The sequence below is a fragment of the Hyaena hyaena genome, unplaced genomic scaffold, assembly GCF_003009895.1.
Source record: "Hyaena hyaena isolate Hyena2069 unplaced genomic scaffold, ASM300989v1 scaffold_155, whole genome shotgun sequence".
Classification (NCBI taxonomy): Eukaryota; Metazoa; Chordata; class Mammalia; order Carnivora; family Hyaenidae; genus Hyaena; species Hyaena hyaena.
This window is the reverse complement of record NW_024080787.1, coordinates 2,602,821-2,622,767: the sequence shown is the minus strand read 5'-3', so window position 1 is coordinate 2,622,767 and position 19,947 is coordinate 2,602,821. Positions and strand designations below refer to the sequence as shown.

The 19,947-nt window shown below is 46.2% G+C and overlaps 1 protein-coding gene across 1 annotated transcript in view; it reads right to left on the bottom strand.

Annotated features, from left to right (window-relative positions):
- The window catches only part of LOC120236454 (CREB binding protein), a 130,303-nt gene that overhangs the window by 54,827 nt on the left and 55,529 nt on the right, over positions 1-19,947 (bottom strand). The window contains exon 3 of the mRNA XM_039239260.1: positions 18,856-19,032. Coding sequence (XP_039095191.1) covers positions 18,856-19,032 — 177 coding nt within the window. The remainder of the gene's footprint in view (positions 1-18,855; positions 19,033-19,947) is intronic.

Here is a 19,947-nt window from a genome sequence, read left to right as displayed (position 1 = left end):
GAAAGTCGGACGCTTAACCGACTAAGCCACCCAGGCGCCCCGAATCAAAGCTCATTTTAAAAAACTTCTAGGGCTTTCTGTTTTGGTTTTATTTTCATGAGAACTCAGAAAATAAGTACACAGAAAAGCTGTAAGACTTCCTCAGAAGCACAACTCCTGGAAGCCTAACTATGATCTAAAGGAAAAGTAAAGTCCTAGTTGAGAGGCAGAGCATCCTGACTGGAGAAGCATTTAACTCGTAAGAGAAAAGAACTTCTCTTCCTTATGTTTATTTTTTCCTGGTTATAAAAGTATTAGTATTATATGCCTGCTGCAGAAAATCTGAAAAGCAACAGAGCTATGAAGGAAACAATTAACACTTGAAATCCCAATATCCAGGAGCCTACTACTTAAGTGTTGATAGGTTTTTCTTCTTCCAGTCTTTTCGTCTATGTACATGCATATGTATGAACCATAATCAATATTCTTGTATCTCATTCCCTCTCTCTCTCTCTCTCACTCTTTCTCTCTCTCTCTCTCTCTCTCTCACACATACACACACACAGGTGCTTACTTCAGGCTCTGCCCCATATTGTTAAGTTGTTTCATACAATACGACGGCATGATTTGTAATGCGCATATGGCTATACAGTCATTTATCCATTCTTCCACTGCTCAACCTAATCCACACCCCCACCCCCTTTTCTTGCAACTTAAACACAGCTTTAATAAGCAGCCTCTGACTATGCCCCCAGCAACTGTCGTATCGATGTTAAAACTCTCCTCCTTGATCAGCTTATTCCCACAGATAGATAAGCCCAACCAGAAATCAACAGGGATGAAGAAATGCAAAAGGATCCTTGTTTAGGTCTTGCTCTTATGCATTTATTACAAAAATTTCAAATATACAGAGAAGGAGAGAGGAAAGGATACCATTATACACCTAACGAAAGGAACAATGCTTTAATATCCGCTAATACTCAGTCCATCTGCAAATTTCCCCAGTTGTCCAAAAAACATCTTTTAGAGTTGGTCTGCACAAATCAGGACCCAAATAAGGCCCAGGCCCCACATTTGGTGCTTGTTTTTAAGGTTGTTCGTCTACTGCCTCCTTCCTCATTTTTTCATGATGCTGACTTCTTGAAGAGACCACGCCAGTTATCCTGCTACTTCTTAAAATGCGGGGGCTCCTGCATGGCTCAGTCAGTGAAGCATCTGACTCTTGGTTTCAGCTCGGGTCATGATCTCACAGTTTGTGAGAATGAACCCTCCAGTGAACTTCACACTGATGGTGTGGAGCCTGCTTGGAATTCCCCCCTCTCAAAATAATAAATAAACTTAAAACAAAAACAAAAACAAACCACGATATACTGACATGTGATGTTCAACAGCTTTAGGAAAAAAATAAAAAATACAGAAATGCTATGTTCAAAAATACAAATCATGTAAAAGTCAGGTGAAACTCCTAACCTTATAGTTAAATTATAAACAGACTGCTTTTGGGGTGCCTGGGTGGCTCAGTCAGTTAAGCATCTGACCTGGGCTCAGGTCATGATCTTAGTTTGTGGGGTCAATCCTCACGTGGGGCTCTGTGCTGACAGCTCGGAGCCTGGAGCCTGTTTCATATTGTCTCCCTCTCTCTCTGCCCCTCCCCCACTCCGCTCTCTGTCTCTCTCAAAAACAGATAAACATTAAAAATTAACAAATATCCTGCTTTCAAGGTTACTAAAAATTAACACACTGTGCCTCATTTGCGATGTTCTTAATCATCTTTTGTACTACACTGACCATGTTTTGAAAGCTCAACATGTCAAAAGAGCATGGATGGACAGTATAAGGTACACATCTGTCAGCAGACGCTTAATGAGCCTACACATTATAGACATGTGTCCCAGACAAAACAGAAGACCTGTCTCAGGTGCCTGTGTTGGCCCTCCCGATGACCTTGTATACCTGTGCAGGGCTAGGCCAGTTACCAGGGTGCACACAAACACGGGGCACATTTCAGCGCCCCCATTCACAGACCGCTGCCTGAGATGACCAAGGAGCTACACAAGCAGCAAGCCTCCTGAAATCTGTCGGAAACCCCCCCAGGGGCTACTGACTTCTCTGCAAGGTCGGAAATGAAGGAAAAGCACTCAGACCAAGAACCTTCCTTTAAACAAAAACCATGCTGTGTTGTAAATGTGCCCAAAAGAAACGTATACATTTTATGTACTTCTGTGTCTGCAACAGCCAAGAAAATTGTAAAAAGCAATAAAATAAAGGGGGGGGGGCTTATTTTGCCAGATATCAAAGCTACAAAAGACACATACTTGTACACATGATCATCAGGTGTTGTCTCAAACTGGACAGTGATGGCAGCAACCTATGATCCCTGCGTCACCCTAAATATAAAGGGTGGATTAAAGAGAACACAGATTAAAGGTAATTAAAGTACTAGAAAAAATAAAGAATGGTAAGAAAAACTGAACACAAAGAGTACAGTTTAAGAAGTGAAAAAACTGAGGGAAAAAATGGTTGTTTTTGAGAAGTAGAAATAGAGTCAAAAGACAGGACCATTTCCAGGGCTCCTGGGTGGCTTCAGTGGGTTAAGCGGCCAACTTCAGCTCAGGTCATGATCTCGTGGGTCTGTGGGTTCAAGCCCCGCATTGGGCTATGACCTGACAGCTCAGAGCCTGCAGCCTGCTTCCCATTCTGTATCTCCCTCTCTCTCTGCCCTTCCCCTGCTTGTTCTGTCTCTCAAAAAATAATAAACATTAGGGGCGCCGGGCTGGCTCAGTTGGTTTGGCATCTGACTTCAGCTCAGGTCAAGATCTCACAGTTCATGGTTTTAAGCCCTGTTTTGGGCTCTGTGCTGACAGCTCAGAGCCTGGAGCTGCTTTGGATTCTGTGTCTTCCTCTCATGCTCCCTGCTCATGCTCTCTCTCTCTCAAAAATAAAATAAAAACATTAAAAACATTTAAAAAACACATTAAACAATTTTTTAAAATGTATTTAAAAAAAAGGACCATTCCCAAAACTCATGACATGTTGTCAAACTGTTTTCTGGAAAGGTTGTGGCATTTATTATCCTAGAAAGAGCTCTTAAGAGGAAAAAACTTGAACCCAAGACCTAACAGTGAGCACTAAAACCACAGAACTCTTAGAGAAGTGGTAGGAGTAAATCTTCATGATCTTGGATTAGGCAGTGAGTTCTTAGATATGTCACCAAAAGCATGAACAACAGCCAACAACAAAAATACACTGAATGTCATTAAAGTTAAAAATGGTTCTGCTTCAGAGACCACCACTGAGAAAGTCTAAGGACAGCCTAAAGAATGGGAGAAAATATATGCAACTCATAAACGTGATGGGGACTTGTATCTAAAACACGCCAAGAACTCTCCCAACTCCATGATAAAAAGCCAACCTAATTTAAAAATGGGCAAAGGACCTGAATATTTCTCTAAAGAAGATACACAAATGATCAATAAACACACAAAAATATGCTCAACACCATCAGTCATCAGCGCCCTTAGCCACCAGGGAAACAGAAATCAGACCCACAACGAAACACCCCTTCACACCCCAGCAGGCTGGCTACAACCAATGACTACGCAGACAGACAGCACACGCGTTGGGGAGCCTGTGGAAAAATGCACCACAGGTGGGAACATCGAGTGAGTCACCGAGGACGAGAGTCTGGCAACTCCTCGGAAGGTTACCCTAGGGTCACAGCGAGACCCAGCAATTCCCCCCTCCCCCCCGTAAGTATCTACCCAAGAGAACCGAGAACTACAATCACACAAAAATGTGCACACAAATGTGTGTAGCAGCTTTATTCCTAATAGCCAAAAAACAGAAACAACTCAAATGCCCATTAACTGATGAATGGAAAAACAAAACGTGACATATCCAAAATGGAGTATTATTCAACCGTCAAAAGGAAGTACTAACATGTGCTACAATATGAACTCTGCAAACATGATGCTCTGTGAAACAGCCAGTCACAAAAGAGCACACACTGTATTATTCCATTTCTTTGAAATGTCCAGAACAGGTAACTCTACAGGGGCAGGAAATACATTACAGGTTGCTTCCGGCTGGAAGTTCACAGAAAATGAGGAGTAAGTGCAAATGGTACAGGGTCTCTTTTCAGAGTGATAGAACTGTTTCAAAATTAATTGTGGTGATGGTTACACAATGCACTGAACACCACCGAACTACACACTGTCAAGTCAGGAACTGTATGGTGTGAGTATCTCATTAAAATGGTTTTTAGAAAAGCTCTCTCTCACCATCAAAAAAAGATAAAAAGGTATTTTTTACCTACCAATCTGACCAAAATAAAAATATAACTGGTATTGATTAAGGTATACAGAAAAAGCAATTCTCACGTACTTTGGGGATAATGCAATTGAGTGCTAACTCTGGAAAGCGACCTGTGTCCAAAAGAAAAGTTGCACTATTTTGATCCAGTAGTTGCCCTTCTAGTAACTTACTATCAGGGAGGTACGAAACTGGGATAGTGCGCTCACGTGTCTGCACAAAGACAAGGCTCACACCTTGATTAAATCACTGAGAGTCGACACTTCTAAGTCCAGGAGGTAGACTAGTTACATTATGGCTGTAGACCTACTGAAATAATATGCAGCCATGAAAAGTAAGGCAGACCTTAAGTGACCCCAGCCAAACCCAGCCCAAATCCTTGACGCCCCCCCACCAAAGATTGTGAGATATAATGAAATGACTGTTATATAAGGACAATAAAAATATAGGCCTTTATGCTTTTACAAAAAGCTGTCTATATAACATATTAAACTAAAAAAGGAAGTTCTAAAATAAAGACATAAAATCATTGTTTTTTCTTATTTACTTTTTGTTTGTACTTGTTCTTTAAAAAACCTTGTTACAGGGGCACCTGGATGGCTCAGTTGGTTAAGCATTCAACTCTTGATTTGGGCTCAGGTCATGATCTCATGGTTTGAGTTTGAGTCCCACCATCTACAGTACCTGTGCAGAGCCTGCTTGGGATTCTCTCCCTCTCTCTCTCTCTGCCACTCAACTTAAAAACCTTGTTACGATTATTACGTGGGGGTTATCCATGCACAGCGGTGGGATCATTTTGTAATTATGTACTGTCTGAATGTTTTACAAGTGTCTTTTTTTTTTTTTTTTTTTAAAGACAATCTCCAATTGGTTTTCTGGCTTTTAAATTTATTTATTTATTTTGAGAGAGGGGACAGGGGAGAGGGAGAGTGCATACATGCACACAGAGCAAAGAGAGAGGGAGAGAGAGAATTCCATGCAGGCTCCGAGACGTCACACAGAGCTTGCTGCAGGGTTCAAACTCATGAACTGTGAGATCATGTCCTGGGCTGAAATCAAGAGTTGGATGCTCAACCGACAGAGTCACTTATGTGCCCTGCATCTACCATTTTAATAACCAGGAAACATTCTACATTGGAGAAAAAAGAAATCAAAGGATCAGTAAAAAACACTGAAGAATTAATATGATAATTAAAACTGTAAAGGTCCCAGAAGACGATTAAGATATTTTGTAATGCAAAGGTGGTAAAGGCCTTTGTCAAAAGAAAATATAAAGTAGTGCTTCCTAACTAATCCCCAGCAAAACCTCTTCAAACACAAATCCCCATTCCTCCCTCCCAAAGACTATGATTCACAAAGCTGATGTGGAGTCAGAAGCTTCTCTATTTGTTCAAATCCCACAGGGGGTGCTTCATCGTTTTAGGCTTTATACTTTTTTCCAGATTTTCCAAAATGAACGTGCATGTACTTTTACACTGAGAAGAAAACAAAACATTTAAAAGACAAAAACCGAACAGTGAGTCTGATGCAGTGGTGGACCAGTCCATAAAGGGACAGTGCCAGAGGCAGACTACAGAAGAATTTACAATTTCTCCATGACCAAAACCGCTAGGAACAAATGCAAAGGCAATCAACAAACTAGGAAAAAATATTTGAAACACACAAGACAAAGCAAATAACCATGCAAGTCTTATGCTTTGTCTTCCCCTTGGCCGGTCTTTATTTCTGAAGCTCTCTGTGCCAGGCTCTTCGTTCAGGGCCCGACAAGCAGCAGCTCATTTAATCCTCAATTCACCAAGGGAGAAACGAACTCGGGCCAACTCCAAGTGACAGGAGAAGGAACTGGGGGCCAGAGGGCGCCCCATACCCAGACGGCATGGCTGGCGGTGGTGGCACAGTGGGTGATGGAGTAGATGAGTCCCCCCTGCCCCCTAACCTCTCTGCAGCTCACCTTGACAGAGGGCTAGCCACCTTGCTTTTCTGTCAAGTGTTCTAAGAGAATCTAGCAGAAAAACTGGAGAAAGACAGGAGCTAAGCCACTTAAGAAAGAAGTGCAAGTCGGGGCACCTGGGTGGCTCGGTTGGGCATCCGACTTCGGCTCAGGTCATGATCTCACAGTTCGTTGGGTTCAAGCCCCATGTCAGGCTCTGTGCTGACAGCTCAGAGCCTGGAGCCTGCTTCAGATTCTGTGTCTCCCTCTCTCTCTCTGTCCCTCCCCCACTCATGGTCTGTTTCTCTCTGTCTCAAAAATAAATATACATTAGATCCTTGCAAATCGAATCCAGCAGCATATAAAAAGAATCATCCACCAAGATCAAGTGGGATTCATTCCTGGGTTACAGGGCTGGTTCAACATTCACAAATCAATCAATGTGATACATTATATCAATAAAAGAAAAGATAAAAACCATATGATCCTGTCAATAGATGCAGAAAAAGCATTTGACAAAATACAGCATCCCTTCTTAATAAAGACTCTAGAGAAAGCTGGGATAGAAGGAACCTACTTAAACATCATCAAAGCCATCTATGAGAAGCCTTCAGCTAACATCATCCTCAACGGGGAAAAACTGAGAGCTTTCCCCCTGAGATCAGGAACACGACAGGGATGTCCACTCTCACCACTGTTGTTTAACATAGTGCTGGAAGTCCTAGCATCAGCCATCAGACAACAAAAGGAAATCAAAGGCATCAGAATTGGCAAAGAGGAAGTCAAACTTTCACTCTTCGCAGATGACATGATACTCTACATCGAAAACCCGACAGACTCCACCAGAAGCCTACTAGAACTGATCCAAGAATTCAGCCAAGTTGCAGGGTACAAAATCAACGTACAGAAATCGGTTGCATTTTTATACACCAATGATGAAGCAACAGAAAGAGAAATCAAGAAACTGATCCCATTCACCATTGCACAAAAAACCATAAAATACCTAGGAATAAACCTAACCAAGGATACAAGAGATCTGTATGATGAAAACTATAGAAAACTTAGGAAGGAAATTGAAGAAGACACAAAGAAATGGAAAAACATTCCATGCTCATGGATAGGAAGAATAAATATAGTTAAGATGTCATTACTACCCAAAGCACTCTACACATTCAATGCAATTCCAATCAAAATTGCACCAGCATACTTTTCAAAACTAGAACAAACTATCCAAAAATTTGTATGGAACCACAAAAGACCCTGAATAGCCAAAGTAATACTGAAAAATAAAACCAAAACGGGAGGTATCACCATCCCAGACTTTAGCCTCTACTACAAAGCTGTCATCATCAAGACAGTATGGTATTGGCACAAAAACAGACACATAGACCAATGGAACAGAATTGAGAACTCAGAAGTGGACCCAAAAGTATACAGCCAACTGATCTTTGACAAAGCAGGAAAGAATATACAATGGAAAAAAGACAGCCTTTTTAACAGATGGTGTTGGGAGAACTGGACAGCAACATGCAGAAGAATGAAACTAGATCATTTTCTCACACCATGCACAAAAATAAACTCAAAATGGATAAAGGACCTGAACGTGAGACAGGAAACTATCAACACCCTAGAGGAGAAAGCAGGAAACAACCTCCTTGACCTCCACCACAGCAACTTCTTACTTGACACATCCCCAAAAGCAAGGGAATCAAGCAAAAATAAATGATTGGGACCTCATCAAGATGAAAAGCTTCTGCACAGCCAAGGAAACAACCCAGAAAATTAATAGGCAACCAACGGAATGGGAAAAGATAGTTGCAAATGACATATCAGATAAAGGGTTAATATCCAGAATCTATAAGGAACTCACCAAACTACACGCCCGAAAAACAAACAACCCAGTGAAGAAATGGGCAGAAGATATGAACAGACACTTCTCCAAAGAGGACATCCAGATGGCCAACAGACACATGAAACGATGCTCAGCATCCCTCCTCATCAGGGAAATACAAATCAAAACCACACTGAGATACCACCTCACGCCAGTCAGAGTGGCTAAAATGAGCAAATCAGAGAACTCTAGATGCTGGCGAGGATGTGGAGAAACGGGCACCCTCCTACACTGTTGGTGGGAATGTAAACTGGTACAGCCCCTCTGGAAAACAGTGTGGAGGTTCCTCAGAAAACTAACAATAGAACTCCCCTATGACCTAGCAATAGCACTGCTAGGAATTTACCCAAGGGATACAGAAATGCTGAGGCACAGGAGCACATGGACCCCAATGTTCATAGCAGCACTCTCCACAATAGCTAAAACATGGAAAGAGCCTAAGTGTCCATCAACAGATGAATGGATCAAGAAGATGTGGTTTATCTATATGATGGAATACTACATGGCAATGAGAAACAATGAAATCTGGCCATGTGTAGCAACATGGATGGACCTTGAGGGTGTTATGCTGAGCGAAATAAGTCAGGCAGAGAAGGACAAATATCATATGTTTGCACGTATAGGAGGATTAGGAGGAACTTGACGGAGGAACAAGGGGGAGAAGAAGGGGGGAAATGGTGGGGGAAAGGGAGCGAGGCAAACCATGAGAGACTCTTGAATGCTGACAAAAACTGAGGACTGATGGATGTGGGGGGGAGGGAGGGATGGGCATGGAGGAGGACACTTGTGGGGATGAGCACTGAGTGTTATGTGGAAACTAATTTGACAATAAACTATTTGTAAAAAAAATAAAATAAAATAAATATACATTAAAAAATTGTAAAAAAAAAAAAAAAGTGCAAGTCTCTAAACCTAGGTATTTTAATTCTCACCAGTAATCAAAGAAATGCAAATAAAAATAATGAAACACCATTTTCTCCTATCAAAGGACAACGTGATAACCCCCAGCCTCAAGAGAATTGTTTAATACTAGAGATGGGGCACGTGGCTTTTGCTGAAAGGCAATACAACAGCATCCATCAAAAGCCTTAAAGCACAGGCAAATGCATTTCTGGAACTTGAACGAGCTCACACGCGATTCCGCATCATGGAGGGAGCAGGTTAGCGCGCTGGAGGAGTCACAATGGTTCAACCACAGTTCTACCCTGCAGGTGAACACCGTGAGCCAGGAGTCTCCGCAGGTGAACACAAAGCACGTGGGCCCAGCAGCTACAGGGGTACAGCCTGCTCGCCCCACTCCAGGTTTTGCTAGATCTGGCCACATGCCCTGTGCATGTTATCACCTGTCACCATAACTCAGTCACCGTTCGCACCCCTGCCCATCAAACAACCTCGAAAAGCCAACCTTTTATATCTTGGTATTCCTTAATATTTAAAGGAATCTAACATGCACCTTTATTAGGATTGTTACTGTTACATAGTTTGAGTAAGCAGCACCAAACCCATTTTCCTATACACTCTGAGTCCTATCCTAAGGATACAACCACAGATGTGTATAAGGAATACGTACAATAAAATTTATCCTGGCGTTCTTCCTAGAAAAAAGTTATTTTACATTAAGTGTCCGAGAATAGGCTCTAACGTCTGCAAAGACTAACGCAAACAGCACACAGCGGTAACTGACCAACACAGGATGGGGTGAAAGGGCGTCCTCTCTCTGCACAACTACTGCGCCCCTGTCCACGTCAGGCTGGGATTCCCCGAGATGGCCCTTCAGGTCAGCCTGGTCCAAACCTTCCACATCTCCAGTGGGGTCGCAGACCCATGCTCCCCTGACATCCTTCCTTTGGCCCATGTGGAAACTTTACTTCTCCCCAACCTCCACTGTAAGTCAGAAAATGACACCAAAGCAAACACCAGGTGGGACACACAATTGCTCTGCAAGACTTGCTTGTTCTGATTCCCCCAGAAGGACCCTAGAACAGCTGGGTGTGCCAAGCTTTGGAGCCATAAAATAAAGAAAATGCTCATTAAATGCACACAGCTATCAACCTGGGGAGAGGTGATAATCACCTCTGAGATGATAAAGATCAACTGGCAAGAAAAAGAACACAGCTGTTTAGATAGACTGAATAATGTTTCTTGTTCTCTTCTTTTGCTTAGTGCTTACTGATTAAAAAAAATAAGATTACCTTACAATTTAAGATTTTTTTTTTAAAGATTTTATTACTAAGCAGTCTTCATCCAAGGTGGGGCTTGAACTTACAACCCCAAGACCAAGAGTCACACATGCTCTACCGACTAAGCCAGCCAGGTGCCCCTTCAATTTAAGATTTAAATTCCACAGGACAGTAACTTAACATGAGCAAGTTGGACAAGAATAATCTTTAAGTAATCTTCCAAATAAAAAATCTTGTGATTTTAGAACAGAAAACAAATGGTGACATCAAGAAAGAAAGCATGATGGATGAGCTGGGGGCAGGGGAGGACAAAGGCAAAGACTGACCACTGGCCATCCCCACGAACCCTCCCCCAGCCTCTAGGTCACTCCTTGGGAACTGGAGTCCATCTGCTGAGGAGGGACGAGGGTTTGCCCTCTACCGCACAAAGAAGTTCTCCAAGGAAGAAAGTCCTGGATCTATTCTGATGGCCACATTGACAGGACGACCACACCAAGGGTCTCAACAGCATCAGGCCATTCACCGAATCACCAGTTCACAAGAATTACCAATTTACCAGAAACTTTAAGAAATATTCTTCTTTTTAAATGTTTATCCTTGGGGCGCCTGGGTGGCTTAGTCGGTTAAGCGTCCGACTTTCGCTTAGGTCGTGATCTCGTGGTTCGCGGGTTCGAGCCCCGCGTCGGGCTCTGTGCTGACTGCCAGCTCAGAGCCTGGAGCCTGTTTCAGTCTGTGACTCCCTCTCTCTCTGACCCTTCCCTGCTCACGCTGTCTCTCTCTCTCTCTCCTAGAAATAAAGAAAACATTAAAAAAAAAAAATTAAAAAAAAAAAAGTTTATTCTTGAGAGAGAGAAAAGGGGGGGAGGGGTGGGGGGGAGGAGACTCCGAAGAGAGAATCTGAAGCAGGCTCCAGGCTCCGAGCTGTCAGCACACAGCCTGATGAGGACTTGAACCCACGAGCTGTAGGATCATGACCTGAGCCGAAGTCGGACGCTTAACCGACTGGGCCACCCAGGCGCCCCAGAAATATTCTTCTTGAATATCATCAATACATATGAACACATTCTTTAGGAATACTTATTACAGTTAAGTTTTAGATAATTTAGCAAATTCTTCATGTGACATATTGGTGTCTGGTGACCCGAGCCTCGTGGCCATTTTGGTGGCCATGGAAACGGAAGGGGCAGTCGCGGATGCGCCTGTGTGGGCTATGACTGTCCCCATCCAGGTGGAGCCTGCTCTGTGCTGAGTTCTTCAAAGGGTCACCCCACCTGCAGAAACGCCTGGTAAACCCAGTCATAAACATCTGCCATGCCGGCTGCTGACAGCGGGCGGCAGTCCTGACACCAGCGGTCAGCGGGGATGTGGCCCAGCCTCAGGCACATGGGGCCTTCCCGCTGGCCCCCCACCTTGTCACGTGAGGACACGCGAGGGTGGAGGGCCTCTGGAGACCCGGGAGCCTGCTACCTAGAAGGTGTGACTGCAGAAAGGGCTGCTCTGATCATACTCTGGAAAGTCAAATGAACCCTGAGTACTTGCAATCCCTATGCCTGTGCCTGATATCAAGGGGAAAATTTTTCTCAATTTATAATATCCTGATATTTGCCACGTGTCCTATTTTGAGCCGAGGCTATGTTTCCCAGCTGATATTTACTGCCAAAACAAAAGTTTAAATAGTAGGAAGGACTTATAGAGCTACTGTTAAGAGTTCTAGACTAAAAGTTATTCTTCAAAAGCCCTGCGTCCACATTTTCTCAAGGATCTTCAAGATACAGGTGAAGGAATGAGGAGAGAAGCAGATGTAAACTCTTAAAAACACACAAGCCCTGGGGTTGTGAGTAGCAGTGGACACACACTCTGTAGCCTGTGCCAGGCTCCCCTGTTGGCCGCCTGAGGTGCAGACTGTGACCGTGGAGTGATGTGAGCTGTTCATTTGCTTCCCCCGAAGGACAGGGGTGCTCCCCTCAGTCCTGGGTGGAGGGACCTAGCAACCGGCCAGCGAAGACACCTTTCCGCTCGGAAGTACGAGGAGCCCGTGTGCGGTGTCATGGGCAGAGAAGCACCTTCGTAGGAAACCCCTGGGCTCACGAGGCTTCGTGACGACCCTGCTCAGTCATTTCAAGTCTTGACCCCTCAGTGATCAGAAACTGGACACCGGAGACAGAAAATTATGAGAAGACAAGGGCGGGGTGGGGGAGCTTTGTGAGGCACTAATGGGGACGCAGAGACTGACAAAGTAAGGCCGCGTGGCGGCAGGACAGCTGGACATCGGTGGCCCATACTGCAATGGACAGAGGCTCTTGAAAATGTTACTCTACGTCCGAGCCGCCAGAGAAGCTTGTTTAAAACCACAGATTCCAGTGTAAGAGAAAAAATGATAAACTCCCCTCTGTGGTTATGCTCCTGACAGAAGGAACTGGGAAACGGAGAAAGGAGAAACTGAAGAGCAACCACAAAAGGAGGGATTTCCCATCCTTTCGCTGAAAGATTCTGACCAGGAAGCCTGGACGGGGCCCAGGAGCCTGTCGCCCTCACACAGTTGGTCCACAGACACCTTGAAGCAGAGACACAGCTCCGAGGCGCGCAGACAGCCCACAAGGGGTGTGGCCAGCTGCTAGCCACCCGCACACAGCTAATGGCACCGTCCCAGCTATGTCATTCTGGCGGGACACAGAAGACCGTCTATGGCCCTCCCCTGCGGCCACAGGCGTCCACCAGTCACGTTTTGCTTCCGTGGACAGACCTGGATGAGCAGTGACCTGGGGACCTCACTCAAAGCTTCTACTTCAAACTCCTGTGACACGTGACCAAAGTGCCTCCGAACACATTCTTGTGAGCACGTGTATAAAAGAGCAGCACTCCTGATTTCCTGCATTACAACTTTAAGAATGGGAAGTCTCCATAACGCAGTTCTAAGTTTTTCTCAAAAAACAAAGAAAACAAAGGAACAAAGCCCCCAGACCAAACAAGAACCACCCCCCCCACCCCACCCCCATCCCCATGGACATTCTGTCGGAACCCTCGCCAGAGCCCGCATCCGGGAGCCCCCCCAGGAGACTCTGTAGCAGAAGCTGGTGAGGAGGCCCCTCCGGTCACTCAGCTTTCTCAGATTAGACACACCCGAGATGTGCCCCACTTCTAAACAACACTCCTTTAAAAACAACCCTGGACCTGTCGTGAAGGACAGCAATGACCTAATTGACAAATCCAGTCCCAAATGAGGTCTGAGTTTCCCTCCTTCCTGCAAATGCTCCCTCGCTCTGTGTGCTAGGACTCCTTCAGATGAAAATGGCGCGACAGTGACACCAGGAACGAGGGGCCTCCCCTTCCAGAGCACGGCCCTGGAACTTCTTCTCCCCCTCTGCCCCCTCACACATCGTCAGGCACACCCCTCCCTCCAGGTGATCCACATGGATCTCAGTCCCAGGCCACAGAACGATGACCTAACCTCTACCTGCACCCAAATTTGCTCCTGCTCTTTGTCAGTAAAATTTAAATATTTAAAAATCCTTAGATCCATGAAAGCTGTCCTGGAAAACTAGACGCTGTATTATATTACCATTATGTCACTCTTATTAATTCAAATGATGAATAAGTAACATAGCATAGTGTATTTTATTAGACCTAAATCTTGATTATTTCTAAAACACATCCTGATTTCAGATACTACAATCTGGAAAAAAAAAAGTGCATCTTAGAATCATGAAATACGTTAATACTAAGATAAAATTTCTAACAAATTTAAATAATCTGTAAGAAGTTAAGAAATTACAAACACAATAGCCAAAGATAGAACTGTGATGAGATACATTTAAAAAGTTACACACAGGGGTGCCTGGGTAGCTTAGTCGGTTAAGCGTCTGACTTTCGCTTAGGTCATGATCTCGCGGTTCGTGGGTTCGGGCCCCGCATCGGGCTCTGTGCTGACTGCCAGCTCAGAGCCTGGAGCCTGTTTCGGAGTCTGTATCTCCCTCTCTCTCTCTCTGACCCTCCCCTGCTCACGCTGTCTCTCTCTCTCTCTCTCTCTCTCTCTCAGAAATAAATAAAACATTAAAAACATTTAAAAAAAGTTACATACATTTAAAATGTGCCAATTTGCTTTTGAATATTACACCGAGAATCTATAACAACGAGCCTCAACAACAGCCCCCACTGCTCCCAGGGACTCTGGGCCACAGCACACCCAGGACACCTCCCGGAGGGTAGGGACAGCTGGGAACCCTGTGGCGACAACAGAGCATGCCCACTGACTTCAGAGAAAACAGCCCATCCCACAGAATGCCCTGCACACCCCACATCCCGGGGACACTCTCCTGCCCTCATCTGACTTGCCATCTCTGCAGCCACCACTGCCTCCCGTTCAGATGGCCTCCTCTCTCGGCTGCAGGGAGAGCATGCCATTACCCTCCTCCTCCTCCTCCTCCTCCTCCTCCTCCTCCTCCTCCTCCGGTCTCGCGCCCAGGGATAGCCCGCTCCCTGTGGAGTGGACTGCGGCTGCCTTACTTGGATGCTCACTCGTTTGCCGGACGCCTCCACCGGGACATCCCACAGGCATCTCACGAGGATCACAGGTGAAGTGCAGGTACAAACGCCCTCCCCTCTGTCACCTCTTCCTCACCCATCTCCAGTCTGTTTCTCCCCGAGCCCAATAAATGGTTCTGCCTTGCACCAAGCCACCTTACGTGGTGGCCCCACACTTCCATTCCAATGGCAAACTGTGTGGTCTCCTGTACCCTCCCTCTGTGATCAAGTGTGTCCTCTGGCCTAGACCACCGCAGGGATCTCTGCCCCCCCAAAGCCCTCCCTGAGCTGAGCTGGTCTCCGCCTGGCCCCCAGCATCCAAGCACAGCGCTCTCCCCTCACCCAAGAGCTGCCTGCTGGTTCCTGCACAGAAAACGCTCTCCCAGTATCCTGGGGTCTCTGTGGCTTCTGCTCATCCTTCTGACCTTGACCTTACATGTCCCTCCTTGGTGTAGCCTTCTCCGATGGCTCGTTTAAGGAGGTCCCCACATCAACGTCAACCATTGCCTACTCCTCAGACCTGGTGGGGCAGTTTGTATTTTGTGATTTTTTTTGTTTTCAATCACCACCTTCCAAGTTTCCTGAAAGAGGGGGTGAGCTCTACATCACCCACACCTGCATCCTGGGAGCACACGGGCCGAGAGAAGGTTTTCAACAAATGGGGTGAATTAAAGGGTTGGCTACATCCTCAGCCTATCTCAACACTACCCAGAATGCTGGAATCCTCCAGAAACTAGCAGAGGAGAAAAGCCAGAGCCCCACGGCCAATGGTTAAGTGGCTTAAAATCACTCCATGAAGAGCTCCAACCAGGGCACCAGGGCTCTGATGGGAGTTGTTTGCTGTGCCGAATCTAGTTGTGCTTTAAAAGATGATTCCCCAGGGGCGCCTGGGTGGCTCAGTCAGTTAAGCATCTGACTTTGGCTCAGGTCATGATCTCACAGTTTGTGGGTTCGAGCCCTGCATCAGGCTCTGTGCTGACAGCTCAGAGCCTGGTGCCTGCTTCTGATTCTGTGTCTCCCTTTCTCTCTCTGCTCCTCCCTCACTCATGCTCTGTTTCTGTCTCAAAAATAAACATTTAAAAAAAAAAAAAAGATTCCCCAAAGCATGACAAAAAACTATTTTTCTTGTTTTTCATTAAAGACAACAAGTTTTTGCTACCTTCTTTCCCTTACTGTGCAAAACAATGAATGAATGAATGAATGAATGAATGAATGAGTGGATTTCAAGGGGCAGATACAATTTAGAAAATCCAAGGAGGAACACTGGACATGCTCAAGGAAACAATGTAAACACAGACTGGCGAGGCGTTCCTGGTGACTTGGGGCTGCTAAACCACAACAGGCATTATTAAAAAGAGCTTTGGGCTTTGCAGACAGGAGCTACATAGCCTTGGACAATAAAAACCCCTCAGACCCTCAACTTCCTCATGTGGAAAATGGGACATGTAATAATGTTTTTTAAGAGACCGCTGCAAAAATAAAGTCAAGCGCAGGGCATGCAGGTACTCAGAAAGATGTCAGGCCAACTATGTGTACACTTGCTGTCCCACATCTCTGCCAGTCCCCTCTGGTTCCCATCCCAACAGCACCAAGGCTGCGACTGGCTCATGTTCCCTCGCAGACACACGCTGGTCAAGCACGCCCCGTGCCCTACAGGTCAATGTCTGAGGACGGTATTCAAAGCCTGCCCTCCAAAGGCACCTGCTGGGGATCTCTCTCAAAGTCCACACGTGCTCTTGTGGGAAAGTGGTGGCTAGGCAAACTGTGCAGCTCTACAGACGATACTTCCTCAGTTTCCCCTGTTATTCTGATGAGGCTGAGGGGGGAGGGAGGAGGAAGAAAGAGTGTGGTGGGGAAGGAGAGGGAGAGAAAAAGGTGGATGGGGAAACCTGGGTTTACCTGTCAGACATCACAGACACGGATGGAAGGCTGCAGCGCTATTGCTACCGCCCCCTGACCACGTCCCAGAGTAGGCACTCTCAACTGGGGTGACTGTGGGAGGGAGAAAGGGCTGTGAGCACTCGTGGGTGAGCGGCACACACGCAGGATGGTCCTCACAACAGGGAAGGATCCAGCCCCAAATGTTCCCAGTGCCAAGGGGGAGGGAAGCGCTGCCCCAGACCAAGGGCTGTCCCCATGAGCCCTGGCCCAGGTGAAGGGAACCAGGACCCTCTTCACACTCCAGAATGAACTTGCCCCCGACAGGCACACCACCACCAGAAGTTCAGTCATCGGGAGCCTGAGGGGCAGGCAGGGTAGCCCAAGGCAAGGGGGCTCTGCCACCACGCTGTAGGTAAAGGAGAGAGGCTGGGGAAGGTTTGGAAAGAGAAGAAAGGACGTTAGACGGGGTTTCTCAGACCACAAACAGGGAACGCCCGTACAAAAGCACACACTCACTCCGCGGCCCCACTCAGACAACAATCACCAGCACCAGCGTCCACACAAGGAGTCTGGAAAAGGAAGAGCAGGGAAGACCAGGGAAAGTGTGGGGGCCGGGTTCCAGCCCACCACCCCAGACTGTGGAGGGGCGATCCAGGGAGCAGCAGGCGTAGTTTAGGGCCCTGGATGTGCACAGCTGAGAACAGCACGGTCCTGGCAACAAAATGTCACTACAAGGAGAGCAGCAGGTCCGGGGAGGTGCAGGGAGAGGATGAGAAGAAAGAAAGTAGTAAGACCTTTAAACAGCCTGAGAACGGATTTCATCACCTGTACCCCTCCCCTTTAAACAATTTTTCAAATGTTTGTTTTTGAGAGACAGAGAGAGAGAGTGGGGGGAGGGGGAGAGAGACAGGGAGACACAGAATCTGAAGCAGGCTCCCAGCTCCACGCTGTCAGCACAGAGCCCGATGTGGGGCTCGAACTCACTAGCTGTGAGATGACGACTTAAGTTGAAGTGGGATGCCCAACCGAATGAGCCACCCAGGTGCCCCCCCCCTTTTTTTAAAAGAATAAAGAATGTAACAGAGATGACACTTGATCAGGACACTTTTGTCTTACCAGCCTTGCACCCCCCCCCCCCCCCCCCCCCCCCCCCCCCCCCCCCCCACTCCGGCTTCCAACAGCCTTACAACTCTCAGGACTGTAAGCAATGTCCACTTAGTTTTGACCACTGCACCAAGGTTACAGAAGCTACTAACGTCAGGAGAAGCCATGTGACAGATATACAGGAATTCTCTGTGGCATCTTCACAGCAGACACTTAAATAAAAAGTTCTTAAAAATCAAAAGACAAACCAAATATTTTACTTTTCTGAACATAATCCACTGGCTTTCCTCTGAGCCTTTCTAAACCACCAGTGCACAACTATGTGGAAGGCAAGCTCGGAAGGGCAGGTTCCCAGCAACAGGCCCAGGGAAGAAGACAGTTGGCTGTTCCTGGCTTGACAGACCACCAAAGGCACATCAGATATCCAGCTACTAAGTATGTGCTGCACAGTGAAGGCTGACAAAAGAACATGCTTCCCCCTTAGCGTTTGGAATTTTAAAAGATTCTATTTTGTGGTGCAAAAGGAGCTATTCTCTCATTACTACCTGGGTTAGTGGGCTGAGAGGTTCCAAGGCTAGTTCCAATCTCATAGGTGGGAAATCACAAGAGGAAGGAACACATGTGAAACTGCCTATCAAGTTGGACACAACACCCTTGTCGCACAGACACAATACGGTCCTCTGGAGATAAATGTCCTCTTCTGCAACACAAACCAATGGGCTTCTCTGACAGCCTCAACCACTAAGAGGAAGTGTGAGAAAGTCCCAGCTCTCTACTACTCCACTATTGAATCAAGAGTGACTGTCATTCACAGTTACGAACCTCCTCCTTGCACCTGGGGAGCTGGGGAGGAGTGGCCGAACCATCTCCACCCAGCCTCTGACTGCCAGCTCATCAAAGAAAATATAAACTCACTGACAGGATGCTACTCATGACGAATACATTTTCCTATCACCCATGACACATGTCTGGTTGCGGATCTTCCCTGTTAGCATGACAAACTCCACACACCAGAACACCCACTGGAGACCACGGCCAGAGAGCCAAGGGTAACTTACCATGTTTGGCACGTTGGTGACTGAAGGATTCTTGATGTCTGTAGGGAAGGGAGGCAAACTATTGACCATGCTCTGTTTGCTGGATAACTGGGGGTTCACTCCAGGGGCTCCCATTTGCTGCCCTCCAGTTTGACTAAAGGGTTGTCCAAATGGACTTGTGTTACCAGTCATTCCCATCTGAAACAAAAAGAGGCAACATCAGCTGTCATGACATGGTCACATACAAAAGGAAGGGCCTCAGAAATGTTCCCTTTGACCCAATGAAGCAAAAATCATTACTTCTTGTGAAACTCTCATTTCAATTATAAATTAAAGGCTCATCCTCATGGTTCATTTTGGATTATGAATAGAGCAACCTGCTCAAATGGCTGCACACTGAAGGCAGAAGATTAAGGAGCTACCCGCAACAGCTGTCTGCCCCTCCTCTTCAGCATCAAACCAAGAGCTGACCGTTTCTACCCTCCCCCAATGGCTCCACACTCCGACAGGGGCAGCAACACAGTAAGAAAATCATCCGGAAAACAAAAGTTTCCAGAATCACTGACAAGGGGGAGCTCCTTGTGTTTAATACTAGCCCACTCCATAAGTGACTGACTGGTTTCTTACAGGTTCCCCATCAGATTTAAACTTCCATTCGTTCTAAACACACACTAGACACATTGACAAAGGAGTGATATAATGTCTGGGATTCACTCTAATACATGAGGCAAGGGGTAGAGGAAAGAGGGGGGCCTAGATGAGAAACGACCAGCCATATGTTGCTAACTCTTAGCCAGATGACACCTGGGGGGGAGGGGGCGGCGGTTGTCACATTACCTTCTCTAAGATCACACGTTCAAATGTTCCATAAAGAAATTTTTCTTTTAAATTAGTGACATAAAGTAAAACATACAGTAGCTAAAGGCAAGAACAGGAAGGAAGAGCCCCCAACTGCGCTTCCCCCATCCAGTTCCAGCCCTTCCAGGGGTGAGCTCGGGGACCCCACCTGCTGGCTGGAGAAACAGAGACTGGCTTTCCTCGCCTGCCCCTGCTTTCCCACAAAGTTCTAACATTCTACCTATTGCCTAGTGCTGGCTCTACTTTTCTGGTGTC